Below are 15,835 nucleotides of genomic sequence, written 5' to 3'. Positions count from 1 at the left end.
CAGTGGTGCCAAAATATGTTAGACCTATGCCTATATCACTCATAACCTTCCTGTTAACAATAATCCACCTTTTCTCTTTTTTTTTTTATGGCATAATGCACACCTCTTTAAATGTGACCTAAACATTCAATAAAATACTGGCTGGTACAGTACAGTGAAAAGTAAGCACATCTCAAGCACTGCCATCACCGTATTTCACTGTGACAGTGATCAAATAGCTGGAACATTAAGCGAACTTGCGGACGCGTCGAGTATAAATCAGCCTTGAGCGTGTGTGCGTTAGATACAGTGAAGACAGCGCGTTAGTTTAGAACTCTTCTAATTTTTTTTTTTAATTGTAGAGAGTGTGTTAATTTGTGCATTGATAACCTAACAGCAATGTAAGGTGATTTTATTAATATAATAGAATGAGTACATTACAATATATATTAGAACAAGTACATTATTATTTATGGGCTTAAAAATAAGATGCAAACAATCAGAATATTGTACCTGGTGGGGAGTGCCCAATGTTAACATGAAACCTATGCCATTACCTATATTGTAATACTGTGGTACAGCAGGCCGTTCATAATGCAGAGGTCAACTGCCTCCTCTGCCTATAGTTAGCAATGGCCCTACAGTATGCAGTGTTTAATAAACAGCTGTTATACTAAATTCTGCTGAGCTGAAAATTAGTGCGGTCCCGTATCGTGGCCTCTGTATCGGGATACGTATCGTATCGTGACTTTGTTGGCAATACACAGCCTTACCACTTACAATTAAAACAGTGCAAAATGAAAATAGTACAAAGCAGAATAACAAATTAAGAACAAAAGTTTCTGTCGCTCTCTCTAAACCTGCTCTATGAGTTTGAAACACTCAGCAGCATCAGACACTCTCCGTATGAAAGAGTGGCGATTCACACCTTTCTATTTCCACCCCCACGATGAAGCTACTGAACTGCCCCAAACCCCAACCCCCTTCGACTAGACTGGACTGAATGCAGAAACTGCTGGACAGCCTAATATTTGTTGCTCAGTGTAAAATGGACATACACTTTAGAACTTTAGAAGTAAAAAAATTGTGTAATATAAGCAGTGTGTTCTAGAACTGCAGAACACGAACACACACACCTATATTAATCAATTTATATATTTTTTAAAAAGCCTAAAAAAAGAATAAACAAGCAAAATGTATGTATAAGGCAAATAATAATAATAATAATTTAAAACATGGTTTAATTAATTAAACACATTTTAATACAAAGGAACAACTTAATAAAAAGTGATCAACAATTTCTTAATTCATGGACATAATTTTCGGCATGTCATGAACAGGGCTCTGTATACGGGAATTAATGTTTAAAAAAAAGGACAGATAACGAATAAGCATGCTTGACCTGCTAAAATGCATCAGCAAATTATTAAATGTAAGTTTTACTATGATATCAATGTGACAGTGGTGCCAAAATATGTTAGACCTATGCCTATATCACTCATAACCTTCCTGTTAACAATAATCCACCTTTTCTCTTTTTTTTTTTATGGCATAATGCACACCTCTTTAAATGTGACCTAAACATTCAATAAAATACTGGCTGGTACAGTACAGTGAAAAGCAAGCACATCTCAAGCACTGCCATCACCGTATTTCACTGTGACAGTGATCAAATAGCTGGAACATTAAACATTTAGGCTATATGATGAATAACTTGATATTACCACTGAATTATTACATTATTTTTTATCTTTATTTACAAGTGAAAGTCACAATTCCAGCTTTATTGAGCGATGGTGTCAACTGTCCCTTTGTGCCACCTGGTGGTGATTTCGCAACGAGTTTCACATGTGACTGGGTTTTATTTAACACCGGGGCCTTGCGGTGGTGGTAATAGGCATTTTGGTTGACTACTTACTGTAATACGACAATGTCCACAGACAAAGTATTTCTAGTCCTTTTAAAAGTGTGATAATGAACAGGAAGATTTAGTGTAGATTTGATGTGGTTCTTTACCTCTTTTTTAGTTTTTTTCCTTCTTCTTTGGAGGCAGGCAGGATCATAGCCAAGTATGGCCCATCAACTTCAAAGAAGATGCTGTTTTCAGCTCTGGTCTCATATGTTAGAGATGCTGGGTCCACCAGCTCTTGATACTGATGATTCGTGAAGCCCTCCTACACATTCAAGTGACAAAAATGATAAAAAGGGGATCATTTCATATTATCATTAGATGTTCCCTTTTAACCATCATTTTGAAGAGCTTTTCCTTTTTAAAGGGGACATCAGATGCCTATTTTCCATAAGTTGGTATGATTCTTTAGGGTGTTCATGAAATGTCTGCAACATACTTTAGTTTAAATTTCTCAATTGTCATATAAAACAACACCCTTTTTACCTTGTCAAAAACAGCTCTGCTCACAGAGACCCGTTTTGGTACATGTCTCTTTAAATGATAATGAGCAACTGCTCACCCCACTCCTCTCTTGTTTTTTGTGTAATCTGGCGCATTACCATCAGAAACAAAACTAATCCACTGCATCCTCAGTGGCTCTGATGTTGGGAGAAAATGAAGACTTATGTTCACTTTTAACCAGTGGTGGACAGTAACGAAGTAGTTATATTTTGTTACTGTACTTAAGTACATTTTTCAAGTATCTGTACTTTGAGTAACTTTTATTTTACTACATTCCAAAGCATAAGATTGTACTTTTTACTTCACTACATTGCATAAAACTTATCGTTACTCCTAATAATATATCACGTGCTCTGAGACGCAGAAGTCTGATTCATGAACGAACTGATTCTTTTCAATGAACCCGTTAAATCGGTTCGCAAATCGCACCAAACGATTCATTCACGAATTAGAATGAACCGATTGCAGCTGTTCTCGAGTCGACAACTCACTGATTCAAATGATCGTATCCTGTCTGCGCGAACTGGGTGCGCAGAGGTATGCTAATACATACGTTGACAAGCAGGTAGGAAAGCATATTAAATCGCTCGGACCGAGCGTTTTGATTGGACGAACATTTCTTGATCCTACACCTTCCACAGAATATATAAATACAGACAAATACATTTAGACCACTTAACTAGTTTTGATCACTTAATCGGTACTTTTTACTTAAGTACATAAAAAATCAAGTACTTTTGTACTTTTACTCGAGTAAAATTGAAAACTGAGTACTTTTACTGGAGTAATATTTTATTATACGGATCAGTACTTTTACTCAAGTACTTGATTTGTGTACGTCGTCCACCTCTGCTTTTAACATCCAACTACAAAACACCTGCATTGCTTACGAGGCATTGTTGTCGCTACAGCTGCTCGAGCGTGGAGAAAATGGCAGACAGAGTACAACTGGGTGAGGGCGGAAATATGCTAATACCGGACAGTCTGTCAGTGGTCGCAGGCGGGGCCTGAGCAGCATGATATCATACTGCTCAGAAAATCAAAACGGCTTGATAATTGAGACTGTTAAGGTTTTTTGGGGATAAAAAAAAAAAAAAGGAGTGTATGGATTTTTATCATTGTAGGGTGGTTGTGTCTACACACTGCTAAGACGCATTTATATGCAAACACAATGTAAAAGTGAATTTTGCATCTGATGTCCCCTTTAATATATAATTAACATATAATTAACTATAATGTCAATAATGTGGTTTACTGGTCAAAAGAGAAGCAAGATAAATTACCTTGACCATGATATTCAGCATGGCTCCTGGATAACTGATGGTCACCTCTGGCTTCTTTTCATTGGTGGATTTTATGACAAAGTTCTCAGGAAAGGTGTTGGGAAGAACACACCAGATACCATCAGTGTCCAACTCCAGAGGCCTCCTAAAGGAGAAGAGGATAAATTCAATTAATCAATCCTTTACAATAAATTAATCACATAACCACAACTCTGACAGTGTTTATGGGTTTGGTGTAAGAGTCTGACCCGATCTGCTCAATGAGTTCTCTGGCCTGTGTGATAATGTTGGCACCGGTGAAACAGACAATCCCTGCCATCTCCATTGAGTACCAGCGTGCTCTGTGAAACATAATATGAAACATCATGTAAAACAGGAATTAAGAAACAAAGAGCAATCTCAGCAACTACAGAAGACAAGAAGCTCCTCAGGTATATCTGCTCTAGAACGGGGCAATAAAAGCGCCTCAAAAACAATGGTTCAATACCCTTTTCTCATGACATATCCATAGAAGGAGTTGAGGATGCACTTGTGCGCCAGCTGCAGAGACTCATAGAGAATCTCCATGTTCTTGCAGCTCTTCACCTCCGCTGCGTCCCCGTTATCCTGCGCTGTAGACAGCTTCTTCTTCCACACCTGGACAGATTATAGGAACAGACAAAACATTTAAAAGGAGATATATGAATGATTCCTTCCTGCATAGCCGAGCACACTGAACTATCACATTAAAAGAGGATATATCCTAGAAAAACATATCCTTTTGAAATAGAAGAGTTTGAAGTGCTATTTAGACAGACTGTAACATTCATAAAATAATAAACAAATAAACATGATTTAGGTCTGAATGCAGTACCTTGTGGAGTCCTTTGAACTCGTATCGACGGTCTCTGAAGGCTCGAACCGTGTCAACATAAAAGGAGTTCTCTCTCTGGCAAATGGTAGTGACTCTCTCCTCCAGTCTGGTCAGGTGAACCTTCTTATAGGCTTTTCTACAGTAGTCTAAGAAAACAAATACAAATGTAATAATTAGGGATGCTCCGATCAGGATTTTTGCAGCCGATACAGAGTACCGATTTCTTGTCATGGTGATCGGTCAATACCAATGCCATTTCTGATGCTTCAAGCTTTATATAACATATGTAATAATGTTATATAAATCATCACAAAAATTATTCTTTATACAGTGAACATTTTAATATGCCTTTCAAATGGGGTTTATGCATAACATTATGTATATCAGGATACTTAATATAAGACAAAAATAAATACAAACAAAATGGAGCAGTCTGATGCAACCCACAAGGTTTATTTAAACATTATCCAATAGTAAACTGTGGAGGACAAAATAAACATTTAATCTCCTAAAATTGAGAAGTCTGATGTAACTTAAACATTGTCCAACACAAGTCTGAGCAGGACAAAATTAATAATAATAAAAAAAAACATTTAAACTCCTAAAAGAACTAATTGGAGTAGTTTGATGAAGTTCATTAGGTTTAATTTAACATTGTCCAATGTTAGAGAGAGGACAAAATAAATAGAAACATTTAAACTCCAACATGGAGAAGTCTAATGTAACGCATACGCAGGTTTAATACCGTCCAATATAAGACTGAAGAGGGAAAAAGAAATAGAAACATTTAAACTACTGAAAGAACAAAACGGAATAGTTTGATCATGAAGTAAAAGCCTGTGTTAATGCTATTGAGTAGGCTAATATGGCCAAAGAAGATATTTTGTTTTATTAAAAAAATGTTAATTTAAAAGCAGCCCACGATCAGCGTATTACCATTACCCCTTACGGATCCGACGAGGTTTTGTTCCGTCCTCCACGCTGTGACAACTCAAAAAAGACTATTTTAGCCAAGCAGCGCAGAGAGCCGCTTCAGAAACATGCCGTGGCTGGCCGGTATAAACACAAGCATTGATTAGAGTGGCCGCGATCAGCTCCGGTTCCCGGAGTATAATTAAAGCTCATCTTGGTCTATGACAATAGTCACACAAATAAACAAAACCAAGTTCCCAGCAGGTGGATACTGACCTCCCAACCGCTTCTTCTCATGCCGGGCCTGCTCTTCTCTGTTGAGCTCATGGAAAGCACGAGGTGGACCATTAGGAAAGAGAGGGGGAAACTTCTCTGACTCCAATTGTTGCTGAATGCGATGAAACTCACTTCTACTGGCAGGCACTAGGAGGAAAAACAAAAACTATATTAACATTTAATAATAATTATGTTTACAATGGTTTATAAACAACATTTTACTTTTCATTTACTTTCAGTGTCAATGACAATCATTCTAATATGCTACCAATGTTGAAAACAGTTGTGCTGCTTAATATTTGTGTGCAAATGAATAGAAAGTTCAAAAGAACATTTATTTGAACAACATTTATTTGAAATTATTAGAAATTATTAGAAATCTGTTGTAACAAATGTCTTTACTGTGACTTTTGATCAATTTAATGCATCTGTGCTGAATAAAAATATTAATTTATTTTTTAAAAATTAACCTCTCCTCAAAGATGTAAGATGTTCAAATCACTCACTGATCTCTCCTCTCCACTGCCAAGTCATCCTGCGCTGACAGTTTGCACCAGGTTTATTAAAATCACAGGCGGCACAGGTCGCCTCATCCACCATGGCATAGGGCTAGAAGAAGAAAAAACAGATGGAGAGAAAGAGATGATTTGTCTTATTTGATTTATATACAGCTAAACGGGACAAACTAGAATTTGTCTAGTAATGTCATTACAATTAAATCAATTCCTGTACAACCTATCCAAGATGAGAACTGTACTGTACCTGTAGTCTGTTGGTGAGGATGATGTTGGGGTACATGGCCCCCACATCCAGATGGTAAATAAGAGGACACTCAATTCTATTGGGAACTTCCTTCAGAGAGATCAGCTTCCTCTTGATCTCATCACACACCTGAAACAAGTAAGATTCACGTAACAACTGGAGAATAACTCAGATACATGTATGAATGCTAATATTAATTCTTAAAATAGGCATCATGTCTCAAATGTCTAAAGGCACAGATTGTCATACTGAACATTAAACACATGACTCCGACTGACCTCATTAAAGTTGGTGACCTGCTCAAGGGGAATCTTCTCCTCTTCCTCAATTGCATGACGAAGAGTGCGTTCCACCCTCTGAAGCAAGAAGTCAAAGGCTGCTGGATTCTGTCAGAACAAGATTAATTATAAGTAATTATGCAGATACAGCACAAATAAAGCAACTCAGAACAGTGCGCTTTGGTTAAAAATGGACTCCTAGTTACCATTTTAAAGCGGCAGGGGATATCACTGCGAAACACACCGGACTCTAGAGCCTCGACGTGGCCACCAACATAAGTCTCAGAATCAAGTACATGACCATCATCTGTGAGTTTGTTAAAGACCTGCTCCTGCTTGTTTGGGAAAACAATGTTGACATGGAAGGCCTGAACCATCAGCAAGGCTTCGCACAGGGTACCGGAGCCTTTTCGCAAAACCTGTTTACACATTTGTGTGTTGACACACATATAAAGCAACACCATGATGTTAAAAACTATTACATCTACAGCTTTGATTCATCACAGCGTAGTAACAACAAAAATAATGAATACACTATGAATACAATAAAAATAGTGAATAATAGATTTAGTGAATACAGACCTCATCGGGTTCCATAGGAATTATGGTGCAGAGGGCAAAAATGAAGGGATGAACATATTTCATGTAAAGGTAGTATGTGGCCACAGCGTCAGACACTGAATAGGTGGCCAGAGTCTGAAAAACAACAATACAGCACATCAAGCAAAAGTGAGCACTGTACTGAATATTTAATAAAGGAATGAAATATATATATATAAAAAAATTAATATAAAAAAAACAATAAGAATGAATGAATGAAGTGCAAATTGACAAAATCATAAGCCAATCAGAACATATTTAATGTTTAATATAAAGCTATAGTAAGAAAGATTTTAGACCAATGAGATTCTATTACTGAACGCACAATACATTAAAAATTATAACTGACCAGCTAAATGTCCTTCTGCAACTGTTGCTGGTAAGGACACAAACTTATATTAACATAGTATGGACGGTGTGTCACATCATGCCCAGTTAGGAAATGGTGTTACACATTAAGAACAGTGTTGAAATGAATTCATATTTTGCCTGATAGCTTTCTAAAATTGCTAAATTCATAAATCTCTGAAATACAGTATGCTGATTACATGTTTATGGTGTAAGCGAACAGTCATTCATATTAGTAAGTGTGAAAGTTGGGAGCTGGAGATAAAAGGAAGGGCACCTGTGGTTCTTCAGTAGCCATACGACACATCTCCTCTGGGTCCAGCTCTACAGGGTCATAGCCTAACTTAGCTTTCGCTGCAGCCTTGAGGTTATGACTTCCTACAGGCAGGTAACTGTCTCTCTTTACCCACCTTAATAAAGAGAGAGAGAGAGAGAGAGAAAAAGACACTATAATATTTACTAATATAAAGTCATGCATATACCAAACAAGTAAATTTAGTGGGTAATTTTCTTTCAGTCTGCTTTCAGAAAACATTTCAGCAGCTCTAACCTGAGACAGTCCATGTGAATAGCCTGGCTGGCTTTATATTCCCCCTGATTGTCCTTCTGGAAGCCGATCTCCCGATGCATACTTAGGCCAAGTTGGGCCGCTCTGGTCTCTATAAATGGCCTGAGGACACAGAGACACAAATAAACCATGGGCACATGCTATTGGTAAAAAAACAAAATCGTCAACACAAGTAAATGCCATATAATAACATAAAACATTATAGGGAAGCAGCAAGTTTTTATGTGATATAATATCAGTCTAACACAAATCATGTCCCACCAGTCAAAGAAATCTCCATTGTAAGTGACAAAAATGTTCGGCTTGGTCTCATGGATGTGTTCAAACCATCTCTGAATGAGAGAGGCCTGCAAGCAGACAGAAAAGGTCAAAAATAACAATTTTGACAATCTCATGGATGTGTTCAAACCATCTCTGAATGAGAGAGGCCTGCAAGCAGACAGAAAAGGTCAAAAATAAGGAGGGACAATATTTACCAAACTACAGAAAATATGTCTGACAATTTTGACAATACCAACTGTGGCACTCAATAACAGTCTTGTAAACAATGCATATCATAAACTGTTCATCCTCACCTCATCAGGTTCATTAAATACAGTGAAGGGGCCCTCGTATTCAGGTTTTGGGGTGAACTCAAAGTCCTCAATGTCCTCAGAGACTATTTCTCTGTTTGTGATGAGGAAGCCCTGTGGAAAAAAGTACACAAAAGTATATTACAAACCATGTTAAGTATTAAACCCATCAAAGACTAAATTTAAGCACAGCATGAATAAAACGGTTATGTTATGACTGAACAATCCGACAGGTAAGAATGCAAAAGACATTACCTGCCCATCTATCATGTACGATATCATCATGATCTGGTCTGTTTCAGCATCAGGAAACTTCAGAGGGAGTTTAGTGGTCTCAATATCGAACGCCAACACTACCGGATCCTTAGACAAACAGAGAAAAATACTTCAATGATTCTTAATAATTCATGCAGAATCCTCAGTAAATCATACCGAACCGTGACGTTAAAACCAAGGTACGTACCGAACTGTCATATTTGTGTACCGTTACACCCCTACAGTGCATAAAGCTGAATGACATTATCAAAACAATCTTAATAACCAGAGACCATCTAAAACAAAACTTTCAGGCATCTACATTCTTTAAATTTGCTTTTGATTTGTTGATTCTTACAGGTCTTTCCACAAGATCATCCCTGCGCACAATCTCAGGAGGATAGGCACTTCCTCTGTACCGCACATTGTACCAGTGAGCCTGTCAGAAAACAGAGCGGACAATCAAGGTCTCATTTGAACATTAAACACACCTTATAATCAGTCATGTAGCCTGTTTTTTTACCACATGAATCTTCAGGTCAATAGAAACGCGGACATGATAAGGCACGTCATATTCCCGCATGTCTATGATGTTGTCAAGCTGCTCAGTCATTTTCTTCGATGTGCCATCCTCATCCTCCGTCACCACGCTCCCACCAACCAAAGCACTGTAACACACAAAAAAGGCATTATTCTATTTATAGTACCAAATAACAATAGTGATCATTGTCAAGTGCACTATGGAAGGTCTTACAAGTGAATTTCTTGAGGGTTTTTTTCCCCTTAAAGTTTAACTTATTTTCAAAAAAATTTTTTTAAACTTTTGCTTTTTTAAAAGTGCCAAAGTGTGAATACCTGGACAACATGCTGGTATAGGCGTCATTGGACTTCTCTCGCTCTCTGTTCTTGCGGACAGCAGGTGAGATCTCCCTTTTCACTTTAACAAGGTCGTCCACCGTGTTAAAAGACAGTTTGATGTAATTCCTCTTCAGGCCCACCAGGTGATTAGGCTTTAAAGGACACAAAGCAATAAAATGATTGACATTATAGAGCAGAGGTGCCCACACTTTTTACTAAGAAGTGTCAGAAATCCAATGTGGGCCAAATGTTGCATTATATCCAACAATATTAAATATATATAAATTAAACTTAGTCATATTCTCTAGTACAATGCAAAAATAAAACAAAAGTATAAATTAGAAATGAGATATGCTCCAGTGGAATGGTTTTTTTCTTCTTCTATTTTTTATTTATTTTTTGCCTCTTTTGTGATATGACATGGCAGACCAAATCAAAGATCATCATGGGCCAATTGGCCCTGCTTTGGGCATCTCTCGGTTATACAGTAAAAACAGAAAGGATCAATAAATTAACAAAATTAAAGGTAAGCACTAATAAAGAGATTATGGTTCATATTGAACTTATATATTGACATCAATCACGCAAACAAACGAGTAGAATTGTTTACCTAATGTATAATAGAACTTTACTTACCAGATCTAAATCTTCCTTTGGGACAACTTCAAGCTTCGCCACTTTTCCCTGGAACTTCTTTGACAGGAAGGAGATAACCTCTCTTTCACAGTTCTTTAGAAAACACAAAAATTTGGATTGATCATTCAATCAATCCAACCCAAAGTGCTTTCATTCAGTGCATAAGCTTTAAACTCACCTTTTTAGTGGCTATGTAGAAATACGGCTTATAGGGAAGAGCAACCTGTGAGGGGACACGTACACAAAAAGATGAAATTTACAACATCAGGATCTCTGTCAACATAAGATATTCTTTATCCTGCTCTGTCAATGTGATTCAGGATAAAATACACAACCGTTCAAAAGTTTGGAACTCAGTAACTCAAAAAATCGCGCGAATATGAACATGGTTTTGCGCAGCTCGTCAGTGAACAACGGCTCTGTGTAGTAAATGCTGCTCAATGTGAAAGCACACACGTGATGGAGATTTACCGCTGATTACAGAACCGGCTTTACTGATAAGCTGCGCGTTAAATATCGCATGCGATTTATCGTGCAGCCCTAGTTTGAAATAAATATTTTTATTTGCAAACTGCTGTAATATTACACCTTGAATCTGCTTCCATCCTCCTGTATAAAGTAATAGTCCACAGCACTGATCATCCGCTTGTCATCATCCAGAATCTCAGTCTGAGAAGAAATACATTATGCAATGTTTAAAACCTTCATGACAGTTGGCAAGATAATCAGTAAAATGTCACTGTGTTGACTGTCTGACATTCATTCTTACCGGGTGCATGTTGATCAGCCATCCCGTTTTCTCCCCAGTCTCCTTCATCCGTTCAAACCCAAAGCGCTCATCCATCCCATCAGTGAACTGACTGCGCTCCAGCCGCTTGACAGCGGACAAAGCTGATGCATCATCCCTAAAAAGCAACAGAAAATTTACTGCAACAGCCATTTTAACAACTGTAAATGCTGCTAAATTATTTTCTTTAATTCTTGCAGAATCATCTTACATTCAGTTTTTATGAATTGTATTAATTGAGCACATTGCATGGATTTGTACTAAAAAACAATTTGTTATACACAAATGATTATTGTTAATTAAAACTATACTATACTACTATACTATACTAAAAACATTTTTGTTGCTCATTGAAATAAAAAAAAAATTAAATATGAGATAAATTATTAGATTATTTTAATCATTAAATACATTTTTAAATGTTTCTTTGGCAAGTACTAAAATTACTAACTGAAAATAAAAATTTATGAAAACTATTTTGAAATGTTTTTTTAACCAATAAAAATGACAAAAGCACATAACAAAATTAAAAAAAAAACTAAAATTAATTTGGAAATATATAAATAAAATAACATTAGGACAATTTAACTGCAAAAAAACGCTATTAAAAATGTTGACAAACAATTTTGACCATTTATCTGGCTATAATATACATAGTTATATAGATTTATCCTGAAATGTGTATGTTAGAGAAATATGTTCATTTGTCAACAACCCAAACAGCGTCTGCTCTTCCAAACCGTACCACATATAGATTTAATTTATAACCAAGATATATCACAAAGTATTAATTAATTTGCTTTTACAATAAATGAACACTAAACTATATAACGTTAGTCTGAAATATGTCAATATTATGAACTTACTGCTGGTTGTCCTGATCTCCACCTCGGTCTGCTTTATATCGCCCACTGTTTTGTAAAACCATAACTGACAAGTATCTTCAAGACTCAAATCAGTCACTAAATACAGAAGAAGAACTAACGTTAGTTAGTTAGTTAGATAACAGCTTCACTGCACACAACTCGACCGGTCACCTGCCTTCACACACTTTCAGCGCGAGTTTATGAATTTTCAGCTGCTCGCATATCACTAATGTCCTACCAACAACGATAAAACGTCATATCTCCTTAAGCATTTACATACAATTCGCGGTGTCACTGTTATATAGAATATTATTGCAAATATATATTTCCGTTGTTCATACTGTACCGCCGCCAAAGAAATTTGGCGCGTTTTGTGTCGTTGCCGCGAGCTCCAGTCACCTTCCTGCTGTGCTCCCGCCCCTCATAATTTCAACCAATGAAAATGGAACCTCACGCGTACGACATCACGTATGCTCTATATTTACTACTTTTATTTATTTATTTTTTTAGTCCATCTAAGAATGAAAAAAAAACGAAGTTTTGGTTATAAAATGACATCAATTGTAATAAATAAAAATATGTGTAATTAATTCTATGTGGTTTTATGTTGTCGATGACGTCTAGTGTGCTCTCCTCCAATCAAAGCCGCGAATTTGCGCATGTCAGGTAGTCTCGTCTCCTCCCTTGACGTTTGGATCACAAAAGCTAGAAGAGCTGCAAATTTTATTTATATGTATTTCATAATATTATTTCTTTCTATCGACGCGTTGAAGTTTAATATTTTATGTTCTTTTCATATTACGATTTCTATTATGCTTTTAGATTATTACACCGTGGCACATGATCAGAAACAGTTATAGCTAGGTTAACGTCAGTCAGACTGAAGGTAAGATTGTAAACAATCATAATCTTTCAGACAACATGATTCAGATGAGCCTGGAACGGATCATACATTCAGACAACTTGCAAAAAAATTAGATTTTTTTCGTCCTAAACGTGATCCTTCGGCTGGACTAAACCTTGTTAGATGTGAATTGAATGTCATGGTTTCCTGGAGCCATGTCTTGTAAATCCAAAGTGGCTCCCAGTGTTGATTTTGACCACAGCTGCTCTGACAGTGTTGAGTATTTGACACTCAACTTCGGGCCTTTTGAGACCGTCCACCGCTGGAGGAGGCTGCCACCATGTGATGAGTTTGTGGGTGCAAGGTACACTTTTTATTCATAACAGTTGTTCTTCATCTTTAGGTAGATGTTTTGTTTTCAGCTATAAAAACTGTGTATATTGGGTTTTGTTTCTTGAAGGCGTAGCAAACACACTGTTGTGGCATACAGAGATGCCATCTACGTCTTTGGAGGAGACAATGGGTGACTATTTGTTTTTCCTTACTTACTTCCTTACACTCCAAAACGTACAGATGAATCTCATATGGGTGATCGTTTCTTTCAGCAAGAACATGCTTAATGACCTGTTGCGGTTTGATGTGAAGGACTGCTCATGGTGTCGGTGAGTGTTGAATGACAATCGCAAGGTGGATGTGCTTAAATATGCTTTTATGTAGCCTCTTATATCTATATATTTATGTCCTTAAATAGGGCGTTTACTACTGGCACCCCACCAGCACCAAGATACCACCACTCTGCTGTTGTGTATGGAAGCAGCATGTTTGTGTTTGGTAGGTTTTCAGTGTGCCATTTAATGTCATGTTTTCCTTTCCTGTGTGTGTAATGTTTTCTTGCTTGTATTTTAGGTGGCTACACTGGAGACATCTATTCAAACTCTAACTTGAAAAACAAAAATGATCTATTTGAGTACAAGTTTGCCACCGGGCAGTGGACAGAATGGAAGGTGGAGGGACGGTAAATCATATTGATCATTACTCTTATTTTCTGTAATCCTCATAATTGTGTTATAGTCTGTCTGACACACAATTTTGTTTTTTTGTATTTTATGTTCCAGTCTGGTTGCCAGATCGGCTCATGGAGCCACGGTCTATAACGACAAACTCTGGATTTTTGCTGGATATGATGGAAATGCCAGGCAAGTGTATTAGTGTATCTTTATACACAGCTTTGAATGGCAAATATAAATATGTTGTAACATTAACAAATCTATTCCAACATAAAACTAAGGGATTTTTGAAATGTTACTCTGTCAATATATGTATGAATCCTTTTTTTGTTTCCAACAGGCTAAATGACATGTGGACCATCAGTCTTCAGGATCGTGAGCAGGCATACTGGGAAGAGGTGACTATATTTGCATAAGTTTAATTCAAAAACAGGATTGTCTAATTATTACACCGCCGTTATTACACCAATTTTCACATGTGTGAATGATGAATAATTCTGAAGACATAATTTTATGGCTAATCCTGAATTAATTCCAGTAACAGAAGAAAATGCAAACATGACCCAGATGTTTTCTGCTAAATCTGTAGGTGTCAACATCCAAACAGCAACATAAAATGATGGATTTTGTCAAGATATTTGACATTAACTGCAGTATTTGAACATATATATTTACATATATATGTAAATATATTCACAGTCAGGCACAAGAACAGTTTTTTCCCACAAGCTATATTCAGTCTGAACAATTAATCTTTCATAATTATACATCGTCCATCACAACTAACATAGTATATTTATATTAAACTGCACACTTTGTAAATAACATATCTGCACACTAATAAACATATATGTACATTTATCTAAACAATTACATTTTTTCCTATACTTCTATTTCTGTATATAGTACATTATTCAATTTTTCTTTTTTTTATTATATTAGTGTTATATTACATCCCTACTGTGTTATTCCTATGTATGTCTGCACTATCATGTATGTCTGCACTATGTTTGTACTTTCTTCTACACTGGAAGCTCCTGTCGTCAAGTCAAATTCCTTGTGTGTGTAAACATACTTGGTAATAAAGCTCTTCTGATTCTGATATATATTTTTTTTTTTTGCAAATCAACACAATTATTTACTTTTCAAGATGCAGGGCTGTGTTATTTGATTTTAAACTTTTACTTAAGGATTTGTGTTCACCTTAAAGTTGATCAAATACACAATTCCCTGCCAGTAAACATATACCATGTTGGATTGTTTCTGATTTACTGCTTTCTTTGTTTCCTTTAGATTGAACAAAGTGGTGAAATCCCACCTTCCTGTTGTAACTTCCCAGTAGCTGTATGTCAGGATAAGATGTTTGTTTTCTCCGGCCAAAGTGGAGCCAAGATCACTAACAACCTCTTTCAGTTTGAATTCAAAGGCCACATGTGAGCACGGCAAAGAAGACCTTGATTAATGTCATTTTATGTGTAATATGCACACAAGTTTTTATTTATGGAAGCATATAGGTAGCGAAATTCAATTTAAAATGCAATATGCAAAATGGCAATGCAATATTCAAAATGGCAACGCAATATTCAAAATGGCATTGTATTTCTGTATTTAAATTTACATTTTCCATTACCCATACGTGCAAAGTTTGGTGCAAAAGTAAAATGAAAATTAAATTATATAATTTACATTTGCCATTTCCAACAGTAGTCTTAATATGTAAATTGCATACAAATTTTAA

The 15,835-nt window shown here is 36.4% G+C and overlaps 2 protein-coding genes across 2 annotated transcripts in view; one reads left to right on the top strand and one right to left on the bottom strand.

The window, feature by feature from the left end:
- pole (polymerase (DNA directed), epsilon) overlaps nucleotides 1-12,676 on the bottom strand; it is a 31,213-nt gene extending 18,537 nt beyond the window's left edge. Inside the window, exons 1-24 of the mRNA XM_016572729.1 lie at nucleotides 12,247-12,676; nucleotides 11,363-11,498; nucleotides 11,182-11,262; nucleotides 10,772-10,816; nucleotides 10,594-10,686; nucleotides 9,955-10,109; nucleotides 9,623-9,767; nucleotides 9,458-9,538; nucleotides 9,100-9,207; nucleotides 8,848-8,958; nucleotides 8,534-8,619; nucleotides 8,255-8,374; nucleotides 7,982-8,114; nucleotides 7,339-7,452; nucleotides 6,963-7,175; nucleotides 6,757-6,864; nucleotides 6,479-6,607; nucleotides 6,223-6,325; nucleotides 5,717-5,863; nucleotides 4,529-4,674; nucleotides 4,163-4,311; nucleotides 3,924-4,016; nucleotides 3,676-3,820; nucleotides 1,996-2,153 (exon numbers count right to left, since the gene is read on the bottom strand). Coding sequence (XP_016428215.1) covers nucleotides 1,996-2,153; nucleotides 3,676-3,820; nucleotides 3,924-4,016; nucleotides 4,163-4,311; nucleotides 4,529-4,674; nucleotides 5,717-5,863; nucleotides 6,223-6,325; nucleotides 6,479-6,607; nucleotides 6,757-6,864; nucleotides 6,963-7,175; nucleotides 7,339-7,452; nucleotides 7,982-8,114; nucleotides 8,255-8,374; nucleotides 8,534-8,619; nucleotides 8,848-8,958; nucleotides 9,100-9,207; nucleotides 9,458-9,538; nucleotides 9,623-9,767; nucleotides 9,955-10,109; nucleotides 10,594-10,686; nucleotides 10,772-10,816; nucleotides 11,182-11,262; nucleotides 11,363-11,498; nucleotides 12,247-12,308 — 2,861 coding nt within the window. The 5' untranslated portion in view covers nucleotides 12,309-12,676. The remainder of the gene's footprint in view (nucleotides 1-1,995; nucleotides 2,154-3,675; nucleotides 3,821-3,923; nucleotides 4,017-4,162; nucleotides 4,312-4,528; nucleotides 4,675-5,716; nucleotides 5,864-6,222; nucleotides 6,326-6,478; nucleotides 6,608-6,756; nucleotides 6,865-6,962; nucleotides 7,176-7,338; nucleotides 7,453-7,981; nucleotides 8,115-8,254; nucleotides 8,375-8,533; nucleotides 8,620-8,847; nucleotides 8,959-9,099; nucleotides 9,208-9,457; nucleotides 9,539-9,622; nucleotides 9,768-9,954; nucleotides 10,110-10,593; nucleotides 10,687-10,771; nucleotides 10,817-11,181; nucleotides 11,263-11,362; nucleotides 11,499-12,246) is intronic.
- A 239-nt stretch (nucleotides 12,677-12,915) lies between these two features.
- LOC107755835 (leucine-zipper-like transcriptional regulator 1) overlaps nucleotides 12,916-15,835 on the top strand; it is a 12,270-nt gene continuing 9,350 nt past the window's right edge. Inside the window, exons 1-8 of the mRNA XM_016572764.1 lie at nucleotides 12,916-13,454; nucleotides 13,551-13,613; nucleotides 13,696-13,752; nucleotides 13,842-13,921; nucleotides 13,997-14,105; nucleotides 14,206-14,286; nucleotides 14,438-14,495; nucleotides 15,391-15,530. Coding sequence (XP_016428250.1) covers nucleotides 13,285-13,454; nucleotides 13,551-13,613; nucleotides 13,696-13,752; nucleotides 13,842-13,921; nucleotides 13,997-14,105; nucleotides 14,206-14,286; nucleotides 14,438-14,495; nucleotides 15,391-15,530 — 758 coding nt within the window. The 5' untranslated portion in view covers nucleotides 12,916-13,284. The remainder of the gene's footprint in view (nucleotides 13,455-13,550; nucleotides 13,614-13,695; nucleotides 13,753-13,841; nucleotides 13,922-13,996; nucleotides 14,106-14,205; nucleotides 14,287-14,437; nucleotides 14,496-15,390; nucleotides 15,531-15,835) is intronic.

Source organism: Sinocyclocheilus rhinocerous, unplaced genomic scaffold (assembly GCF_001515625.1).
Source record: "Sinocyclocheilus rhinocerous isolate Xijiao unplaced genomic scaffold, SAMN03320098_v1.1 scaffold352, whole genome shotgun sequence".
In the NCBI taxonomy this organism is placed as follows: Eukaryota; Metazoa; Chordata; class Actinopteri; order Cypriniformes; family Cyprinidae; genus Sinocyclocheilus; species Sinocyclocheilus rhinocerous.
The sequence above is the reverse complement of the archived record's forward strand: the minus strand, read 5'-3'. Positions and strand labels throughout refer to the sequence as shown.